The 20,672-nt window shown below is 40.4% G+C and overlaps 1 protein-coding gene across 6 annotated transcripts in view; it reads left to right on the top strand.

Moving 5' to 3' along the window:
- The window catches only part of SOX5 (SRY-box transcription factor 5), a 347,783-nt gene that overhangs the window by 246,102 nt on the left and 81,009 nt on the right, over nt 1-20,672 (top strand). For 4 of the 6 annotated variants that reach the window (XM_054167738.1, XM_054167736.1, XM_054167734.1 and 1 more), the window contains 2 exons: nt 1,645-1,768; nt 15,200-15,285. In XM_054167738.1, the coding sequence (XP_054023713.1) occupies nt 1,645-1,768; nt 15,200-15,285 (210 nt within the window). The remainder of the gene's footprint in view (nt 1-1,644; nt 1,769-15,199; nt 15,286-20,672) is intronic. The other 2 variants (XM_054167737.1, XM_054167735.1) reach the window with 1 other exon arrangement.

Genomic DNA, 20,672 nt, shown 5'->3' with positions numbered 1-20,672 from the left:
AAAAATTCCACATGGCTGTTCATTTTTGTTCTAAAAGAATACAGTGACTTTGTCTTTGTCTTTCAAACAAAAAAAACCCCCAACAAGACAACCCCCCTAAAAAAACCCCAACCCCAAACAAAACAAACACACAGCATGAAGAAAAGCAGACATTGGGCAATTCTAGGGTGACTGAGTGAGGATAGAGAAGAAATCGTGTTTTGTACTGTTTTTTCCCCAGCAATACAGTTAAAAGTACACAACTTCTATTTAACAGAATCTGGGTTAGTGTTAATACCTACAGCTACTCTAGCTTCGGTCCCAGACTTAATCTCTGAGCACAAGAATTTCCTTCAGCAGCACTCCTGAACTCCATTCTTGCAAATTGCTTCAGACTATAAAGATGCAGTCAGCATGCACAGGTGTTGACAGGTCCTGTCATAAATGAAGGGGTTACCTTCCTCAATGTTGTATCACTCTTCTGCCTTGTAACAGTGCTGGGTGAACCAAGACATCTCCTGGATCTTCAGCAGATTAAATTAAAATAAAATTAAGGCAAGATGCTGTAGTCCAAACTCTGGCAACCAAGGAGCTGGCACAGGTTTTGGCGCTTTCAGTATGCATACAGGAATGGAGTACCACCTTCTTACTCTGCTGGCCAAAAAGATGTTGCTGATCAACACCCTAATTCTCCTTATTTCTTAAGGCTACAGGCCACAAACTAAATTTTAGTCTTTGACAATGTACCTGTACCTCCAATGCTTTAGTTTTACAGTGCCATTAAATATCTAGACAACCTCTCTTAAAAAATGTGTCAGTCTCCCTTACTGACTGATCTGGCCAGGATAGTGGAGTTTTTTAATTAAAACCAGCCATTTATGATCTTAATATAACAAACTTTTTGTTTCTCATCTGTGTGAAATGTAAAATACTATGTCCATTTCTAGCAACTAAAAAGTCTGATAGAACTAGGTAAAAGTAATAGTATTAGATGTCATGCTATGGCCAACTTCCAGCTTTGATGACTAATTTCTGCATGTCTTAAGTCCCCTGCAGTATCCACTTAGAACATAATATTTTCCATTTCCTGACTTGCATGGTTGTGTACAGTTGCTGTGCAAAGTTGAACAGCTAATGCTTCAAACATAGCTGTGTTTTATTTGTGGATAAAGTCTTAACCTTTTTTCTTACCATCTCAAAGACTTTATTTTTTCACATGTACAAATAAGTGCATGTATATGGGCAGAAAAAATTGTACTGACTGTGCCGTCTGCTACTAAAGTACATATTTGTACTTCTCCGTGTGTGGATCTTTGTGTTTGGGCTCAGACAGGGTGCAAGCTACTGAGACAGAGATATTGTTACACAGTGCAATAAGAGACAAAAACCCCATCCTGCAGTCAGAGAGAAGCATTTTGGACTGTGGGGGGAATAGTTAGTTTTGGTACAGGTGTGCATTCTGGGATGTTTTGATTTATTTTGGCTTAATGTAATTCGTACAAAGTGCCTTGGTTATTAAGATGAGGCTGATGGGCGCTACTGGAACACCCCATTATGGAGGAGCATATTCAAACCTGACCTCTCAGATCAGAAGTGAGAGAAAGCATGTAAGCAGACATTTTCCTCAGGAAAAGTTCCGCGTTTGATTTTCCCTCTCCTGTTCAGCAGGTCCAAGGTCAGCTGCCTCCATTAATGATTCCTGTATTCCCTCCAGACCAACGAACCCTAGCAGCAGCTGCACAGCAAGGATTCCTTCTTCCTCCTGGTTTCAGCTACAAAGCGGGATGCAGTAAGTCCTGTAGAGATTTTTCAGCTGGAAGTGGGCATAGGACACAATTCCATGCCAATGTCTATAAAAGTATCACCTCTCTAGCCTGGTGGACAAAGCCATCAACTGGCGCAGATGAGTGTAGAATTAAGTATTAGTCATTATCATATGAGGAAAGGTTGTCAGAGGTGAAGTGTTTCACCATAAGAGCAACACGCTACGCAGGACAAGCAGACTCGTGCACCTTTTTTCTGGCAGATCTCTCTGATGAGTGAGCATGCCCATGACCATGCATAGGCACATACATCTGAAGAGAACTGTTTGAAACTTCCCAATAAATTTCAGCAGTGTTGTAAGAAAATAGGGTTTGTTTTCCTCAAGCAGCCTGCTTACTATTTGTGAACTGAGGGCCTATTCTAGTCTGTTTCTTCACACTCAACTCACATTAGTCTCAACAGGGGTTCTACACAGAGGTCAAAGATAGCATATGTCTTTCAGTTTGATGGACTAACACAAACTAGGAGGATATTTATGACAGCCTAACAGTGAAAAAGATAACATCTACTTTTTAAAATCTTTGAAGGATTTGTATTGTTCTCTACGTTCCCCAGATTATTTTATTTCTATTTTGTTTAAGCATTCATGTTCCTGTCAACAGAATGATAATAACCACAAGTTAAAGAATAATTGAGGCTTTCCATTTCCATGAACATCCTTAGTTAGAGCGTGAATTTTATGGACTTGTTTTCATGCATTTGTGCTTGTGTAACTCTTCTGACATCACTTTTCTATGGAGTTTGTTCTACCATTCTCTGCCTGTAGCATGAGTGTTTAGCATCATTAAGTCCATGTCAGTATATCCATCTGTATCATTGAATAACTTAGGAATTCGTCAGTTGTTTTGAGTTACTCAGCACTTGCCACTGCAGCAGTTATGTAAAAGTAGAACATAAAAGGATTCCTTTAGTGAAACTGGCTTAGCCCACAATTTTGGATTTCTTTAATACTGTAGATACAGTAGTTGAATATGAACTTACTTTTTTTTTGGCCAGTGATCCCTTTTCAGAGTATTTTACAGACTGGGACCACTACTGAAAATTGTTGTTCAAAACAGTTCACATCCCTCAGCAGCTGCAATGCTAAAGCACAGGCTCATTCATTTCTTCCAGTGATGTCACAGTCTTTCAAATGGGAGAGGTGGTGATTCACATTACAGAATGTTTAACCAAAAGCCACACTGAATATGGATGCTGCCATAACTCTAGGCCTGGAAAAGGTCAGGAAAGCACCCTATTAGATGTGTCTGGTAGGTTAAATTAATTCCATGTTAGTGAAGTCTGATTTGGATAGAAAGATTTCACGTTGGGTTGTACCCTTCTTTTTATTGCACCTGCATTCACCGTAAGGCAGTCCTATAGTTCCTCACATCCACGAAGTGCATAGGACATTGTGTGTTTGTGTAACCTTGAAAATAAAAAAAGAGCAAAGTTGCTGCTACTCCTGGCAGTAAGGCTTGGAATTAACAACATGCCAAGGTCTAGGACTGAGCAGAAGCCAGTGGAAAAAGACAGCTCTGTGTTTGGTGATTCCCTGGCATGTTTGACTGAGAAGCTGAAGAAAAGTGATAAGTAGTCCAAAGGATGTTTTTCTTTTCACTCACAGTTTAGTGTAAACAAAAAAAGCATATATGGATTTAGCTACACCTAGAAAGCTTGTAGCAGTGAAAGACATTGCTGCCTTAAAACTGTGACATGTTCACATCAAGTAGTGTTTTTGACAGGCCATTAAACCTTATTTCTTCCATTTTTCTGCTTGCCCTTCTATGTATCAGCCCTCTTGACAAAGATGTGGTAGATTATAAACGAGAAAGCTTTGGCTAATATTTTCTAAAGCACCTGAGTATTTTGGGAAACTATGTCTTTGAAGAGTGGCAAAAGCACTAGGATCTAAATCCAAGGGACATTTAGCTAATGTAAACTTTAATACAGTCACCTCTGCTAGTCTGAAGTGAGCTAGAGTGGATACCAGTCTAGCACTGCAACACAGAACATAGAGCAGATTAATTTCCTCAGCTTCTTGGCACATTAAATGCTTACTTTTCACTGAGTTTGCTTTTGGATGCAAGGTCTTCCTATGAGCTTCTGAAGACTCCACTACTGGCACCTTTACCTGACTGCCATCATATGTTTGAATTTTGGCTTACAAAAATGGAACCTCACTTCACATCTTCCTGGCACTTTCGGAAAACCTGCCCTTTTTGTCTGGGCTGATAGGTTTGGAGAATAATTTTTGGTGGCTAATTGGCAGAAATTCTCTAGTGATGATTTTGTTATTTACTAGTATTAACAACCTGCACATAAGAATGATAAAAAGCTCCATGGGACAATTCAGTACTAAAGAACTATGCAAATGTCCATATACCGTTTCCCAATAAAAGGGTGATCTGAAAATTTAGGAGAGAGAGAAGAAGGGACTGTTGTATCAGAAAATGTTGTCATGACTAGTTGACGACACTGAGTACCTTGTTTATGGGTATCTGACTGGGGACGCTTTCAAAGGGACATTTATACTGATATGTGCTTTGCCCCTTTGAAAAGTCAGATCTCTGAAAGGCTATCTGAAAATCAGCAGTGTGTCATCTAAGGCCACGTAGATGTTTAGTCAGTTCTGCTCACCTTGGTCACACCTGATGACTGGCTTACTACTAGCTCCCTCTTGTCAGTAGGCTGAATTGAGAAGTGAGAGAACTGTGGGAAGTTGCTCCTCACTGTGCCGCTAACTCCTAGCATACAGGCCAGTGTTCTTGGTTAAGCAGTCCCTGACCTGCTTCTGTCCAGGCTGGGATAGCAAGGAATTTCTTCTAAAATGGCTTGAACTGAGCTGGCTCATTTTGGTGAAGACATTTTGGGAACTGGTTAAACAAGAACTTGGTCACAGTCGTAACCTTTGGCAAGGGGCTGGGATTGGAGGTGGTGCACAGCTGCAGCTGGAAGAGAATATGTGATGAAGCCATGACATCAGTGAAAAAGCGATGAATACCTCGTTATGCTGCTGGTGTTCTTTCATTCCGTTTGGATGGTGAAACCGAACTAACTTACTCAATGCTTTCTAGTTCACCTGTCCATGCTAGAGCAACAGAGGGTCCAATAGGGTTTCAGAGAGTCTGTGTAGTCGGGTTCTTCAGACAGTGCTTTCCAAAGGGCCAATGACTTCTCCAGAGAGAGACTGTGGAAATGAAGAGTACTCTTTTCTCTATACATACTTCCTTTTATGAGGATTTAACTGAAGATAACACAAAAAATGCCTTAACAGTTAATAGCAGGGGTCTGTTTAGATTCCTCTCATGACAAATACCTAAAGAAGCAAAGAACAACAGGGCAAGTGTATACTAATACCTTAACCCCCTGTACTTTGGCCACATTCCAGTGACAGGGGACTTGAGGACCTTCTGACCCAGTGGTAGCATCACTGTCAGAGAGCTATTCTGTCTGTTACTGACTAGAAGGAGGTTTGTATGCTTGGGTTTGTACCTGATTAGAAACAATCTATATGGCTGAAATGCTCAGAAGAGTACAACAATATTAATCTTTAATATGTGCAGAGCAAATGATTCACTTCTTCAAATACTTTGCAGAATTGGGTAAATGCAGGGCAGAAAGGGGTAAATGTCTTCTCCATGGTTTCATGACAGGTCATGGTCTTTGACTTCCAATTCAGTGTAGTAAATTTCCTTTTCTTTCTTTTTCTCCATAGCAAGTCATGCTTGGGGATGGCTTGAATTTTCATTTTGTTTTGTTTTTTAAACAGATGGTTTGCATTACATAAGGGACAATTTACACAAGTTGACACTTCCCCTTTTTTCTCTATGGCATATTGTGTGGTGGTAAAGTTGGCAGAGAAAAAGGGAGGAACTTCTATTAAGATTATATTTCTATTTAAGAAAAAGATTCATACTGATTTTTAACCTCCATACCTAGATATAATTGTACAGTGTGTAAAATATTTAATATTATTATTTACAACCAAAGCTTTTTTTTTTAATATGAGAAAAATAAGTTGGCAGTATGTGAAGGACTCAATTGTCCTCGATTAGCAAGAAAAATACCAATTACCTACCTATTTGCTGCAGACCTGCTTGTCCATTCTCTGTGTGCTATTTGGAATTTAAGTATTTCATTTTTTATGCAAACCTCTTTATTTGTGTTTTATTATATACATAATATGTAATGTTTCATAGAACCATTTTGGTTGGAAAAGACTTCCAAGATCATCAAGTCCAACCACCAAACTAACACCGCCATGGCCATTAACTGAAGTGCCACATGCATTTGTTTCTTGTACAATTCAAGGGATGGTAACTCTGCCACCTCCTTGGGCAGCCTGTTTCAGTGCCTGACCACTCTATAAGGAAAGAATTTGTCATAATATCCAACCTAAACCTGGCACAATTTCAGGCCATTTTTTTCTCATTCTATTACCTGAAACTAAGGCAAGGACACTGACCCCCACCTTACTACAACCCCCCTTCAGGTGGTTGTAGAGAGCAATAAGGTCTCCCCCTCAGCCTCTTCTTCTCCAAAATAAACAATCCCAGACCCCTCAGCTGCTCCTCATAAGACTCTAGACCCTTCACTGGCTTTTTGTGTTTCTTGTAGTGAGGGGCCCAAAACGTTATTCAAGGTGTGGCCTCACTAGTGGCAAGTACAGGGGCATGATCACTTCCTTAGTGCTGCTGGCCATACTCTTGCTGATCCAGGCCAGGTTGCCGTTGGACTTCTTGGCCAGCTGGGCACACTGCTGGCTCATGTTCAGACAGCTGTCAGTCAACACCCCCAGGTCATTTTCTGACAGGCTGCTTTCCAGCCACACTTCCCCAAACCTGAAGTCTTCGTGGGGTCATTGTGACCCAAGTGCAGCACCTGGCACTTGGCATTGTTAAACTTCATACAATTGACCCTGGTCCATTGATCCAGCCTGTCCAGATCCCTCTGCAGAGCCTTCCTACCCTCAAGCGGATCAACACTCCCACCTTATGTAGTATCATCTTCAAACTTACTGAAGGTGCATTCAATTCCTTCATCCAGATCATTGATAAAAATATTAAAGAGAATGGCCCCAAAACCGAGCCCTGGGGAACACCACCTGTGACCAGCTGCCAACTGGCTTTAACTCCATTCACCACCATGTACAATGCAAATCTCTTTATAAGAGTTGATGTTTCGAAGTGGGGTGTTAACTAAGTTAGTGGTCTGTGGTGTGAGCAGATGTTTGGGGTTAACATTAGTATCCAAAGTGTCTGAATTGGTTTTACCAACAGGTGATGTTGAAACCAAGCAGAACCCTATTACTTTACTTCCCAAGCTGTGGAAAATCTCCCCCCCATTTAGGCTGTATGGATTGAACCAAGTCATTTAACCCTTCTCCTTTTAGTCTCAGCCAGCATTCCTTTACTTGTATCATTTGTTACTGCTGCTATTATTAGTTCAGCTTCGCTTGTGATACTCACTAGGTAATAAACATGACTCCTATCATTTTAGCAATGGTGTCTGAAATGTCAGCTCTGCTGAGGTCTGAGGAGCTGCTGCTGTTGACTTTGCTGAAGTCATGTTCCACTCCAGGTGATACAGATCTGCGAGGTCCACTCTTAGAAATGATTAGACTTTATTTGGAGCTGATTAATATTTGTGGAATGCTTTGAAAGTAGAAAAACAGTGGAAATAATAGAAGTTTTGTATTGTTCCCTTTGAAAACTGCATAGTTCTGTCTTAGAGGAGGCTACTCTTCCATCATAGGTAGTGTGATCCTTCTATTAATGCACATATATATAGATTTGTACGTGGAATATTAAGGCATGATTGTCTCTTTTGTGTAAGGGATGATAAAGGAAAAGAAGTAAAGATTTGGGAAAGCAATAGAGGCTGCTTCTGGGGACATTTTTACAGAAAAGGCAGAAGGAATTGGCCTGAGAACAGTGGTAGATAGAGTGTCCTTCAACAAATACAGAGAGCAGAATACATTGGGGCAGAATGATTCCCTCTGCTGCTTCTGTGGTTCTGCAATTGCAGCACTATTAGAATTAGATTCTCACAAGAAACACAGAATAACCCAAAACTGTAAAGAAGATGGGTCCCCCCCAGTTCATGATGTGCAAGATACTGAATTATATGGATATATTTTTGGATTTATTTTCTTTCCTCAGGAAACAGTAGTAACTAAGTCTTTGTTTCTGGATTTGGTATTTAGCCCAAGTACATTTTCCAGGTTATTCAGAGATTCATAAATTAACAGATTGTATTGGGTTGGAAGGGACTCTCAAAGGTCATCTTGTCCAACCCCTTTGCAGTCAGCAGGGACACCTCCACCTAGATCAGGCTGCCCAAGGCTATGTTGAGTCTGATCTTGAATGTCTCCAGAGCCTCAACCATGTGGGCATCCTGTTCCAGTATTTCACCGCTCTCAATTGTACAGGACTTCTTCCTTATCTCCAATGTAGATCTACCTTGATCCACTTTAAAACCATTGCCCCTTGTCTCATTGCTACAAGCCCTTCTAAACAGTCCCACCCCAGCCTTCCTGTAGGTCCCCTTCAGATGTTGAAATGTAGATCTAAGGTCTCCCCAGAGCCACCTTCTCTCCAGGTTGAACAGACCCAATTCTATCAGCCTGTCTTCACAGGAGAGGTTTTCCAGCCCTCTGATCATCTTGGCCCTCCTCTAGACCTGCTCCAGCAGGTCCATGTCATCTTGGGGACCCCAAAGCTGGACACAGTGCTCCAGGTCAGGTCTAACCAGAGCAGAGTGGCAGAATCACTTCTCTTAACCTGCTGACCACACTTCTTTTGTCAGGAAAGCTTCTAGTTAGCAGTCTGTCTGCTCGTACTTACATTATTTTTATGGAAATACGCCATATTTTGGAAACAAGAATTGTTTTTCTTTGCCCATTCCTCCTCTCCCCTGTGGATAATTTGTTGTAACAAATTATATTGTGTTCCCAGTCAGATGTCATCAACACGAGGTTTTCTGAAAGTGCTTTAATCACTATTTCAACCATATCCAATTAGGGGAGGGAGATCTGACTGTACAATAGATACATTGTATGTGTCTTACATGGCAGCACAGTGCTGCTGGAAGTGTTCTAAATAAAATAATGCCCACAAAGTTATTGATGAAATCTCTAATTCCTTTTTAAAACTGGCAAAAATGTGAGCTGAACCAACCAAGCCTATTAAAATTAAAATATGCTGAATTTACTGTTCATCTGTACTCTGAACAATAATTCCTGATGTCCGATGAAAATGAATCTCTCCGTTAATTGGTTCCTCATCCAGTACAATAAAATTAATGTCAGAGAGTTAAGTACCATAAACTTCCTCAGGGAAATTTGCTGATGTATCTCTGGGTTTTTGTCAGTCACATGTTTCATTGTTTCATGGAGTATCATGTGGACTGTCTTCTAATTTTTCTTGTGCTCTGTGTCCACGTGTCTGGCTTCTAAAGAGACCGAGCACTAATTTTTGCTTCAACTGTGTCAGCTGACGTACAGGTCACTGACAAGCACTAAATCACCCCCAAAAAAAATGTAAAAAAAAATCAATTGACATTGCTATGCTTTTATCAGAATGGCAAAAATAGGAACCATGTGTTGTGAAGACCACATACTGCAGCTTCTTTATAAAGATGCTAGTCATCTTTCAGGGCTACTGTTTATGCCTGGGAAAAGAATGAGCATATGACTAACCCTCATGTTCACCCTCAGGATAAGAAAAGAGTAATAGCATTGTGGATAGAAACAGCAAGAGGGAGGAATTTTTGGTAACAACTTTGCCTTTTAGCATACATGAGAATGTGTCACTTCTAAAATGCTGCAAATGCAATGGAAGGCATCAAGACTGCAAAAAAATAACAACACAACTCAAGACTATTTCTAACTGAAAGAATCCAGTAGCCCCCTGATCTATGTGTGGTTTCTCACAATAATGCTAATAAAACCAAAATAGCCAAGCAAGACAACAAGGTCCTGTGAAAACAGACTGACAGTTTCAGCTCAGATTCTAGGCCATGAAAGATGTCTGGTGCTAGGGCACTATTAGCCATAACTGGGCAACCAAATAAAAGTCCCAGTGTGAAATTCCTGAACATGTACAAACCTGTGTGGAAGCACATTGGCTTTCCGTTTGGATCAACTGTTACCTATTCAACGGGGGTGTACTTAAATTTAAAACAGGCACACTGGAAATCATAGGACTGTTTTGGTTGGAAGGAATCTCAGAAGGTCTGAGATAGTCTCAGATGTGGTGTGAGATGTCCTCCTGCAAGCAGAGTCATGTAGAAGATAAGACCAGGTTACTCAGGGCTTTATTCACTCCGGGCTTGAAAACCTCCAAGGACAGGTTTTTTTCCCATGGGCAGAGACCGCAAAACAGCTCTTTTGACAGCCTGTTTCATGACTTCATGGGGAAAATCTGATCCTCTCTTCATTTGCTTTATGTCCATTTTCTCTTGCCTTCTAACAAAATGCTACCAAGGAGGAACCTGGATCTGTCTTGTTGATCACCTCCCCACAGGGATTACAAGGTTGCTTTTTAATTTCTCCAAAGCCATCCCTTCTGTAGACTGATTTTTTTTTTTTGTCTAAAATACAAAATAGGCAGCACTTGGTAAATGCTGTCTGGAACAATCCTCAAAGAGAATCAGGGAACCAGTTTGGATTTCTTTATTGACGCCACTTGTGGGATCTTCTTCGTAGTCTCCTTACTTACCTAAATTCCCGATGCCTAGAGCCATAAGTCAAGGAGCACTGCTCATGTCTTTCATAGCCTCCCATTACTCTTACTACTTGTGCACCATCACACACCAAAAATGAAAATTGTGATGACGATGAGAATGAATGAGTGGTGGGAAGAGATGCAGTGGCTTGCCTGTCAGTTAGCCATCAGCTGTGATTATTCATTATAAATATACTTCAGTAATAAATTGAGTGTAAAATTACTGTGGCTTTTTCTAGAGAGCTTGTCAAAAATAGGAGGAAGATAATGCGGAATTCCTTTTGATTCCACTGAATCTACTATGAGGAAGTGATTATTCTAGTGGTTTTCATGGAATTTGGTCTAGCATACTGGCTTTGGAAATTATAATTTAAGAATTTGGTTTTGTTTCCTACTTCCTACTCTTTCTGCTCTTTACACTGTTTTCCTTTTATTTTTTTTGTTCTCCTTCCATGACCTCCAACTTTTTTCACTTGCTGTCCCTGAAAGACAGGTAGGAGGAAAACAGATTATTTTTTTTTTAAATCATGGGAAATAACTCCCCCTAATTCTTCTCTTCTGGTATCGTTTGCTTTTAAAGAAGAAAATTTCAGGGAAAAAAAAATCAGACTGTTCTATTGTTTCATATAATCAAGTTCAACTTAAAAATCCTGTCAAAACATTATAATTTAACATTAGCATGTAACTTGATTTATATAGCAAGTAAGACAATTGTGCCTGCTCTGAAGAGCTTGCAGCCTGTCAGGAGACAAGACAAGACACTAGGGGGAATTACACCATGAAGGAGAACAAATGAGATGAGTGACAGAAAAAGGAATACAAAAAACATCTGAGGAGTTCAGGTGAATGGTGCAACACAAATAATGTTAGCTCTTATGCTTTCTTTTCTCTTTAAAAAAAAAAGAAAGTCTTAATGGTTTTCCGTTTACTAAACTCCTTTGATAAAATTTCTCAAAACATATAAATGGTTTAAGAGCCAATGTTGCATTTCCACAAGCATGCAGTTATTTAATATCCATGATTTTGGTAGCTAGTCATTTGAAAATCAAGTTCCTAAATGCCACAGGGTTGTTATTTTGCATTTTGGGACAGGATGTCCCCTTGGCTCTGTACCACAACTGCCTTTCGCAGGAAAATGTTTCAGTGGGGATAATGGGGACAGTTCATAGAAAGAGTGGCTTAAAAGTGAATGCACTTCATGAAGATTCCTCTTGGGAGCAAGATTTTGGAAGATTATTTTTGGCAAGGATGAAGATGTGATTTGAAATAAAAAAGAGCTGCAGCACACAGATAATCAGGAAAGAGGTTCTGGGTCTGTGTGGAGAATGGAGCAAAGGAATGATAAAGAAACAACGCATTAAGAGAGAACCGAGGGTTTGGCCTTGCCACCTTTCTTCCCTCAGCCACTGGCTCGCGGTGTTCACCAACACCTCTAATATACCCCAACATATCCCATTCACTTCCTTAGGTACTGTATTACAGAATCATAGAGTGACAGAAAGGTCATCTAGTTCAACCACCCTGCAGTGAGCAGGGATATCCTTCACTAGATCAGGTTGCTCAGAGCCTTGTCCAGCTTGACCTTGAATATCTTCAGGGATGGAACATTAACTGCCTCCCTGAACAACTCGTTCTAGTGTTCCACCAGTCTCACGGGAAAGAACTTGCTCTTAAAATCCAATCTAAATGTGCTCTTCTCTCATTTCAAACCATTGCCCCTTGTCCTATCATTGCAGGCCTTTTGAAACAGGCCCTCTGCAGCCTTCTTGTAGCCCCTAAAGAGGTTCTGGAAGGCTGCTATTAGGTCTTCCTGGAGCCTTCTCTTCTCCAGGCAGAACAACCCAACCCCAGCTCCCTCAGCCTGTCCTCATAGGAGAGATGCTCCAGCCCCCGGATCATCTTTGTGGCCCTTCTCTGGAACCACTCCATCAGGTTGATGTCCTTCCTGTATTGAGGGCTCCAGAGCTGGACGCTGTACTCCAGGTGCAGTCAGAGCAGAGCAGAGAGGCAGAGCCACCTCTCTCAACCTGTTGGTCATGCCCCTTTTGGTGAAGCCCAAGATGCTATTGGCTTTCTGGGCTACAAGAGCATACTGTTGGCTAATGTCCAGCTTCTCATACACCAGAACTACAGTTGGTTTTGAAATTTTTTTGGGGTTTTAGGGACACAGACTTGTGTATGGCTTGGGAAATATCTATTTCTAATAATTGTATATCTTGCCTCACATTCCTGAAATGTTCCCAGAGCTTGGGAAAAAAATGTAGTGACATTCTATGTCTAAAAATAAGATACTTAGCTGAAGAAGCAATGAAATAGTTAAGATGTGCACTTCCCAGACTTCAGAATTAACTAAAATTGTCCAGGCAAAACCTTCGGTCGGATACAGGAATAAACTTAAGGACAGTAAAACAATGTATAATATTCTAGAGTAAAAGCAGAGTGAGTAGGGATGTATTTATCAGAGGAGATCAGGCCTTTGTTAGTATTTTGAGGAATGGCAGTTTCTCCTGCACCATGTGAAGAGTTGTCTGCAGGTTTTAATCTTGGCTCTTCCACTGTCCTGTTGAGTGACCCAACACATGGCACAGTGTTCTTTTGTGCTAACTGAAGTTAATTACAGTATCACAGTATCACCAAGGTTGGAAGAGACCTCGAGGATCATCAAGTCCAACCTGTCACCACAAACCCCATGACTAGACCATGGCACCAAGTGCCACGTCCAATCCCCTCTTGAAGACCTCAAGGGATGGTGACTCCACCACCTCCCCAGGCAGGCCATTCCAATGACGAGTGACTATCTCGGTGAAGAACTTTCTCCTCACCTCCAGCCTAAAATTCCCCTGGCGCAGCTTGAGACTGTGTCCCCTTGTTCTCGTGCTGGTTGCCTGGGAGAAGAGACCAACCCCTTCCTGGCTGCAACCACCTTTCAGGTAGTTGTAGAGGGCAATGAGGTCACCCCTGAGCCTCCTCTTCTCCAGGCTAAACAATCCCAGCTCCCTCAGCCTCTCCTCATAGGGCTTATGCTCAAGGCCTCTCCCCACCCTTGTTGCCCTTCTCTGGACACGCTCAAGTGTCTCGATGTCCTTCTTAAACTGAGGGGCCCAGAACTGGACACAGTACTCAACCGGGCCCGACCCTGCTTAGCTCCCGAGGTCAGACGAGATCGGGTGTTCTCAGGGTGGATACTTTGCAGATCCAGTTTTCCCCTAGCACTCCATTTCTAGAAGTTAGAGTATTTAATTCTTAACAGGAGATCTGAAAAGCTTGAATGAAAAGATCTCTTTAAAAATGGTTACATTATGAAAGGGAAAAATAAGCATTAGCTCTTCTCCTAAATGTTTGTACAACAACACAACTTATTTGTAATATTTCAAAACCAGGAGATAAATTTATTTCCCTCTCCTTTCTGTTTCCTGTAACTTAGGCTTGATACAGTTCTAAACCTTAATTCAATAATAACTAATAATCATTGATAATAACAGCCTGCATTGCCTTCTAAATTTGTCTTTTTTCCCCCTAGTTCACTCAAAAAAAGCACAGCAAAGGAGGAAAACTTTTCATCTACCTTTGTATTGAAAGGTACAGGAACATTTAGGTAGATTTTCCTGATAAGGAGTTCTGCCCTTTCCACAGTCCCATTTCAAGTGCCTCTTTTAATGCTACAGAAATCATGCACACTGCCAGAACATAGGGACATACAGAAATGCTCTGGTGGTGCTTACTAGAGTGGAAAGTGGTTGAATGTTGTATCATTTGGAGAAGCAATTTAATGCATGTATGATTTTTATTAATTTTGTACTAATTTTCTTAATAGTTTTGTTGAAGGGCTAGTATGAAGTTAATTTTAAGAAATAAAGATATGTTTAACAAAGAGGGATGTGTAAGGGGGGGGACGAAGTGAGCAGCCCTTCACATTAAAACTTGCCTGTCTCCATCTCAATTTTTGCCATCTCAGGTAATTCTCCTTTATAAACACTGGCAACTTTTTCTTAAACCTTCCCTGAGTCTCTTTATCTTGCTCAGCTTGGTAAAACTGCAATAGTTTTCCCCCAGAAGCAAAACTGATTTAGAAGTCATGAAGTGGAGTTGGCACAGGGATTTCGGAGGCTTGTATCTGATTTAGTTAACTTCACATGGCTTTTCCTGTTGAAAGATCAAACCCTGAAACTGAAGCAAGATTTTTTTTTTGTCACCTAAAGAAAACACAGTAGTCAGGGGAGTGCCATTTCTGATCTGTGTGAGGCTCAGTTTACTAACAGTAGGCAGAGTTTGGTTAACTTCATATTCTGGACAAGCTTGTAAATTTGTCCCCTTCTAAATGCCGTGATCTTATCAAGGTTGTTCTGTTTTTCTTTTCTTCTTCTCCACCCCCATCTTCTTTCTTTCCCTTTTTTTTTTTTTCTGAAGTGCAGCCTTCTGATCAATGTGCAGGTTTTTTTTCCATTTCCCTAAATACATCATGAAAAAGGATGAGGTTTCCGCCTTAATTGCTTGTGCCTTTTATTCACATTCCTCTCTCAGCCAGAATTGTGAAAAGAGAGTTAGTAAAAGGCTGCACAATAGAGCTTTTCATTAGGCCTCAACAAGGCACACAAAAGAAGGCTTTTGGAAAGAGTGAATGCAGGACTTTAATTTGCAGGTGGAGAGTAGATAAAAGGTGCTGACGCCTCTATTATTCTCTTACTTAGGTGACCCTTACCCTGTTCAGCTGATCCCAACTACCATGGCAGCTGCTGCCGCAGCAACACCAGGCTTAGGCCCACTCCAACTGCAGGTAAGTCCAAAAACAATGCAGAAGAGGCAAAGGTTAAGTAAATATGAAAAACAGTTTTCTCTTCCATTTGAACACAATGCAATTAACAGGGGGTTTGGTCTGTTCTCCTCACACAAAATTTGCATCTGCAGCACAATAATCATCAAATCATACACATTTTTCTTTTACCTCGAGGGAACTTTTTGTTACATTTTTACATCTTTATTGTCAATTTAGCTATTTTTAAGTTTCTACTTTAAATTTCCACAGAGCAGTGAGTTTGCTTTTTTTTTTTTCCTTAGATAGTTTTGATGCAGGCTGTAAAGGCTGGCTAGATGTAAACCAGCAAAAGGAAACACACAGCCGGGCAGAAAAGCACTGTCCTGACAAGCACTTTTAAACTGCTTAAAAGTCGCATAACGTGATTATGTCCTTTGAGGCTGTAAGCTCTTCAAGAGCAATGGCTGGCCCCACCTACAGTGTTTTATGGTACCCAGCACATTTTAGGCACTGCTGTAGTGCAGATAATCCGTGATTATGCCAATTTAACATAGGCAATTAGAAAACAGGTGGAAAGATCCTAAAGAATTATTTTTGAGCTACATTAAGAAGTTGATCTGGTAGCCAGATGCATCTGATTAGAAATTCCTAATAACGTTCTAAGTTTTGGAGGTATTAGGGTGTGTGGTGCAGATGTTCCTCAAGTATTCCTGATCAGACCCATAAGCCTTGTCAAGTAACGGGTATTAAGCAACTGTGATGTCCATTTTCACAGTTTGGCTTTTGTTACCTGCTATGTATGTTTTACTGGTGGGATGAAGCCAGGTAGAATTTGAGAGTAAAATGAGATCTAGATCCAACTAATCTCTAGTTCTGCAAATTCTGGACTGACACTTTTGTAGAAACAAAAAAGCCCCATACTCTCCATTGCTAATTTGTCTCCCTGCTCATTATCATTTCCCAAGTCACATGGAACAACAGAGCTTTGTACCTGCTTGTAAAAGCTCAGCATTAATAAACAGTACATGTAAAATGCTTTCTCAAACTCAGTTTGGCCAGAATAAGCATGAAGTAGACTCTCTGCACCATCAGATATTTTCAGTTGTTTGGCCAGCATACCAGAGCGTGGGACGTGCTTCTGGGGAAGATTTCTTTAAATGTATTTTATTTTAACACAGGCAGCGGAAGTTAGCTGAGTTTCACAGCAAGCGCTGCCAGTGTGTAAGTTGACACATTCCATGCACTGCAGAGGTTAATACATTCATTCCTATTGTGCCTTTGTATGAAAAGCTACACTGTCTGTGTGTTAGTTTCTGATTCTGTGAGTTACAAATACCGTAGGTGGCTTAAAAATCATGGGAGCCATGAAAGTCATCCCTCTAAAATGAATTGGGGGGAGTAATATCAGTGTTGATAAAGTACTTAGAGTAGCCAAACATACATGAATACGCATTTGGAAGAGAAAACAGACATCCAATTCTCCTTATTCTTGCAGTCATTAAAACTAATAATAATGTATCAGTGCTCCAGTAAGCTGGGAGAATGGTTTGCTTTCATTTGAGGACCAGTTTTGGGCTGTATCTCTGCATGCAGTGGGCTGAAGTATTTCTGATTAATACAGGCTTTATCATATTGACAGTTTGCTTATAAAAAGGTGGGCTCTGTGCAAATGTGAATGACTTCATAAATACTTTAAGATGAGTTTAGGTTGTGGAAAACTGCAAAACCTCAAAGGCCTGTTGTTTCTGTGTGAAGGGGACTATTAAAACAAAATTACTGACCAAATTCACCTGCATTGTTTTGATACATACTGTTTAGTCTGGAACTAAAGGGAGAGTCGGCAGCCAGTCCACAAATTAGTAACTGTAGACTCCTCCAGAACTTTCAGACTTGATCTCTTGTGTATGTATATGCCAGAAAAAAACTGGAATTGTCTTTCTTCATGTCTTAACAATGATTTTTAGCTTGTCAGTGCACTCTAACAACAATCAGACATACCTTTTGATTTCTTATGTTACCTGGAAGAGCTTTATAGGCAAGATGTGCTTTGGGAATAGTAGTCAGAATGGACTCTGCCCATACTAAGATGCATGGAGCTTAACCTGGTGTCACTGCTAGCCTAGAAGCTTCGTGGCTTCCTACCTCTGTTCAAATCCAGTTTAGCTCAGTGGTGGCGGTTTTTTAAGTCATGAATAAACATTCATGATATTTGTCATGATGAACCAGTGCAAAACCAGCTTTAAATGGTATGACTGAATGTGCAACCATTGCCCTCTCTTTCAAACATTTCCCTACATTGCATATAACCAGCATTCTCTACAAACCCTCTGCCATCTGGTCATCAGACAGTAGAAGGCCAGAAAAGTACAATGTTCCTTCTTTTCTTTTTGTGTCTATCCTGCCTATCACTCATCTTTAGGCTTTGAATACTAAAAGAAGTAGTTTTCAGGGGAGATCAAAGAAGCTGACACAATGCTCAGTTTGTTGCTCCCAACAGAATTTGGTACACAGTGTTATCTTAGTGAAGACAAAGCCAAGGAATTCTTCTTGTTTGTTTGTATAGCCATAAACATGTCTTGGTTATTTCATTAGAGAATTTGAAGTTGGGGCATGGCTTTTGTAGCATGCTGTGAGATCAACAGGAAGTACTTTTTTATCCTTGGTTGTCAAAATAAAATTTTCTTTCTGTATATGAAATGCAGACTATATAGAACAACAGCTAACACCTCATTGTTTCCCTGTGGCAAAGATACATTTTGCTAGTGAAAACATAATCTCTCATTTTGAAATGCCCTGTGAAAGGTTTGTAATCTGAAGCCCTCGTTTCTCTCCCTGCTTTTGAGTCTTCTCACTGGGGTATACAGAATCTGTCATCTGATAGCCAACACAATTAGCCATACCTGATTGCCTTTATTTCCAGTATCCACAGAGAGACTAATGACTCAATAAGAATAGAAACTAAAACTTACATTAAAGAGTGGATAGATGGGGACCATGTTGGAGAAGCTGGAATTAGCATGATGCATGCTTGAACCTGTCCTCTGATAAAGAGCTTTCTATCAGCCTGCGTAGCCACTCATACCCACATTTAATGACATAAGTGCCACCCGAAAAAAGTTTTTAGCTTTCCTCTGTTAATGAGAAGATTCAGTCCCAAACATTGTTTGAAGTGTCATTTTAAAATACACCCTCATTGCAGTAAAATCCCTTCTGGCTAGCATGCAGATTTCTTACGTTGGTTTTTTTCCTCCTAAATTTCACGTGGTCTGGTTCTTCAGGAGTGACAATTCTGCTTCAAATGAACAAGAATAAACTGAACATAGGCTTGCCACTGTGTTTAGCTGAACGGGGCTAATGAATTGTAAGTGCTGTGGCATGACTTATGTGAATGTGATGTTTTCCTGTATGGATCAGCAGATGAGGGAATTAAATTTCTCCATCTTGAAGATCGGTGCTGAAAGCTGTAAGCAAAGATCACGTGACACATTCTAAACAAATTAAACTGAAGTGAGTGTTCTAATACCAATCATCTTGGGCATACCTAGTATGGAATAGATGTTTCTGGAAGTCTGAGCATGCTCAGTATGAAGGGCTATCTAGTGGTTTCTTTCCTGAGACAGGATAATCCCTGAGTGCTTTCTGAGCATTTAGGAAACAAGGGATCTGATTGCCTGTTCTGAAAATGGAGAGCAATCTGTACCATTGGGAGTGTGGATGGTTCATTTTTCCCAGATTGTTTGCGAACTGAATCGTGACAACTGATTAATTGGCAGTAACACAAATGCTGTGTATCCCTATGACTGTATTGAAAGACAAACATGTCTTCTTGGATAAACACCCCAGAAAGTTTTGAGTGGCCATGTTCAGGCTATCTTCCCTCTTCATCTTAGCATGAAAAGGACATCATAGCTATTGGAGCTTGTATTTGGCGTTATGACTAAACCTGTCAATTATATGGATCAAGAGAACCTCAGGTCAGCATATGAGTGTGAAAGTATTTTAGCTAGGTCTCAGTCCTGAAGACCAACCATTTGAAGAATCCTGATTGGATTCTCCTTGGCTATTTCTGTAAAGATGATGAGCAGAGTTAGACCTCAGACATATTTGGAAAAAATAATTTTGCCAGGTTTTTTAGTCTGTACTTTCTTTGTTAAGTGCTTGGCTCAATTACTCGTTTTACTACAAACCTATGCTTTTCAGTGGTGTGGGAAGATGCATACCAAGGACTGAATTTCAGTGGAATTTAGCATACACAGTCTGGACCACATTTTTAGAAGAACTGGGGCCACATGTAGGCACTGACACAAGTGGCTAGATTTTGAGTAAACTTAAATCCTTCTCAAAGTCGTTCATCTTGCTGTTATTTAGGCGTGTGACTCATTACAAATTTTCCTTTGGAAAACCTTGCTTCTAGATATCTTAAGGGTCACATAATCATCTGTGGTCTCCATGTTTGTTTTACTTGAAGGAAATTGAAAGGATAGCGCTATTTAACAAGTATACAGTGACTGATCAGAAGATAGACTGCTCCTGTGGTTATATGAGTATTACATAAAGCATCTGTTGCCTCTGAAACAAAAATAAAGCATGAGGACTGCCTGCTCTGTCAGCTTCCACTTTTTTTCTTATATACTAGCTTTGTTTTGGCTTCTGCACCATTGCAAGGGTGAGCTACAGCTCTCCGCTTGCCAGTTCAGGTTATTTCCCTGAACTATTTCCTTATTTTGATATGTTCCTGGTGATAGAACTTTCCCTCTGTCTTACAGAGGTGACACTATATTGTCATGCATTAATTGTTAAGCACCTTTATTTTGCATATCTCTTTCTAATTTATTCCTGTAATCTGTAGACATAACCAGTTTTGATCAGAATAGTTGGCCTTCCAGTGTTGCAACACCTCAAATCTGTGAAAGTAGGCACTGAAAAAACTGTATGAATACTGTAGTGATATATCTGAATACTTGAGCTTGAGTCTTTCCTTGTATTGGGGAGCCAGCTTGAAACAGCTAAAAGACATATGAGTTATTTTTGGTCAAGAAGGGAAGTCCAATTCCCCATTAGTGTCTCTAGGGGATGTAGCCAAAATGTGGCAACACTTTACTCATTGTTCACTTACTCTGCAGTCTACATTCCTGACTTCTTTGGGAATGTTACTATAACCAGTTCTTTTCTTAGAAGAAGGCAGACCATTTTTAAATGGAAGGTTATTGCTTCTAGTGGCTGGGTAGTGTCTACCTTTAAATATCGTCTAAGCTGGCTTTTCAACAGCGAGTCCTTTCACTGTTTGCTTTTTGTGCTTTACCTGTTCTCATTAATAGGACTCTGACTTAATTTGTAGGGAATGAATCATTAGTGCGCAGTTTAATTACAATATTATAATACTCATGCAATCCACTTAAGCGTAAAAA

The sequence above is a fragment of the Dryobates pubescens genome, chromosome 15 (assembly GCF_014839835.1).
Source record: "Dryobates pubescens isolate bDryPub1 chromosome 15, bDryPub1.pri, whole genome shotgun sequence".
NCBI lineage: Eukaryota > Metazoa > Chordata > Aves > Piciformes > Picidae > Dryobates > Dryobates pubescens.
Note: the sequence above shows the minus strand (reverse complement) of the source record. Positions and strands in the feature narration are given on the sequence as shown.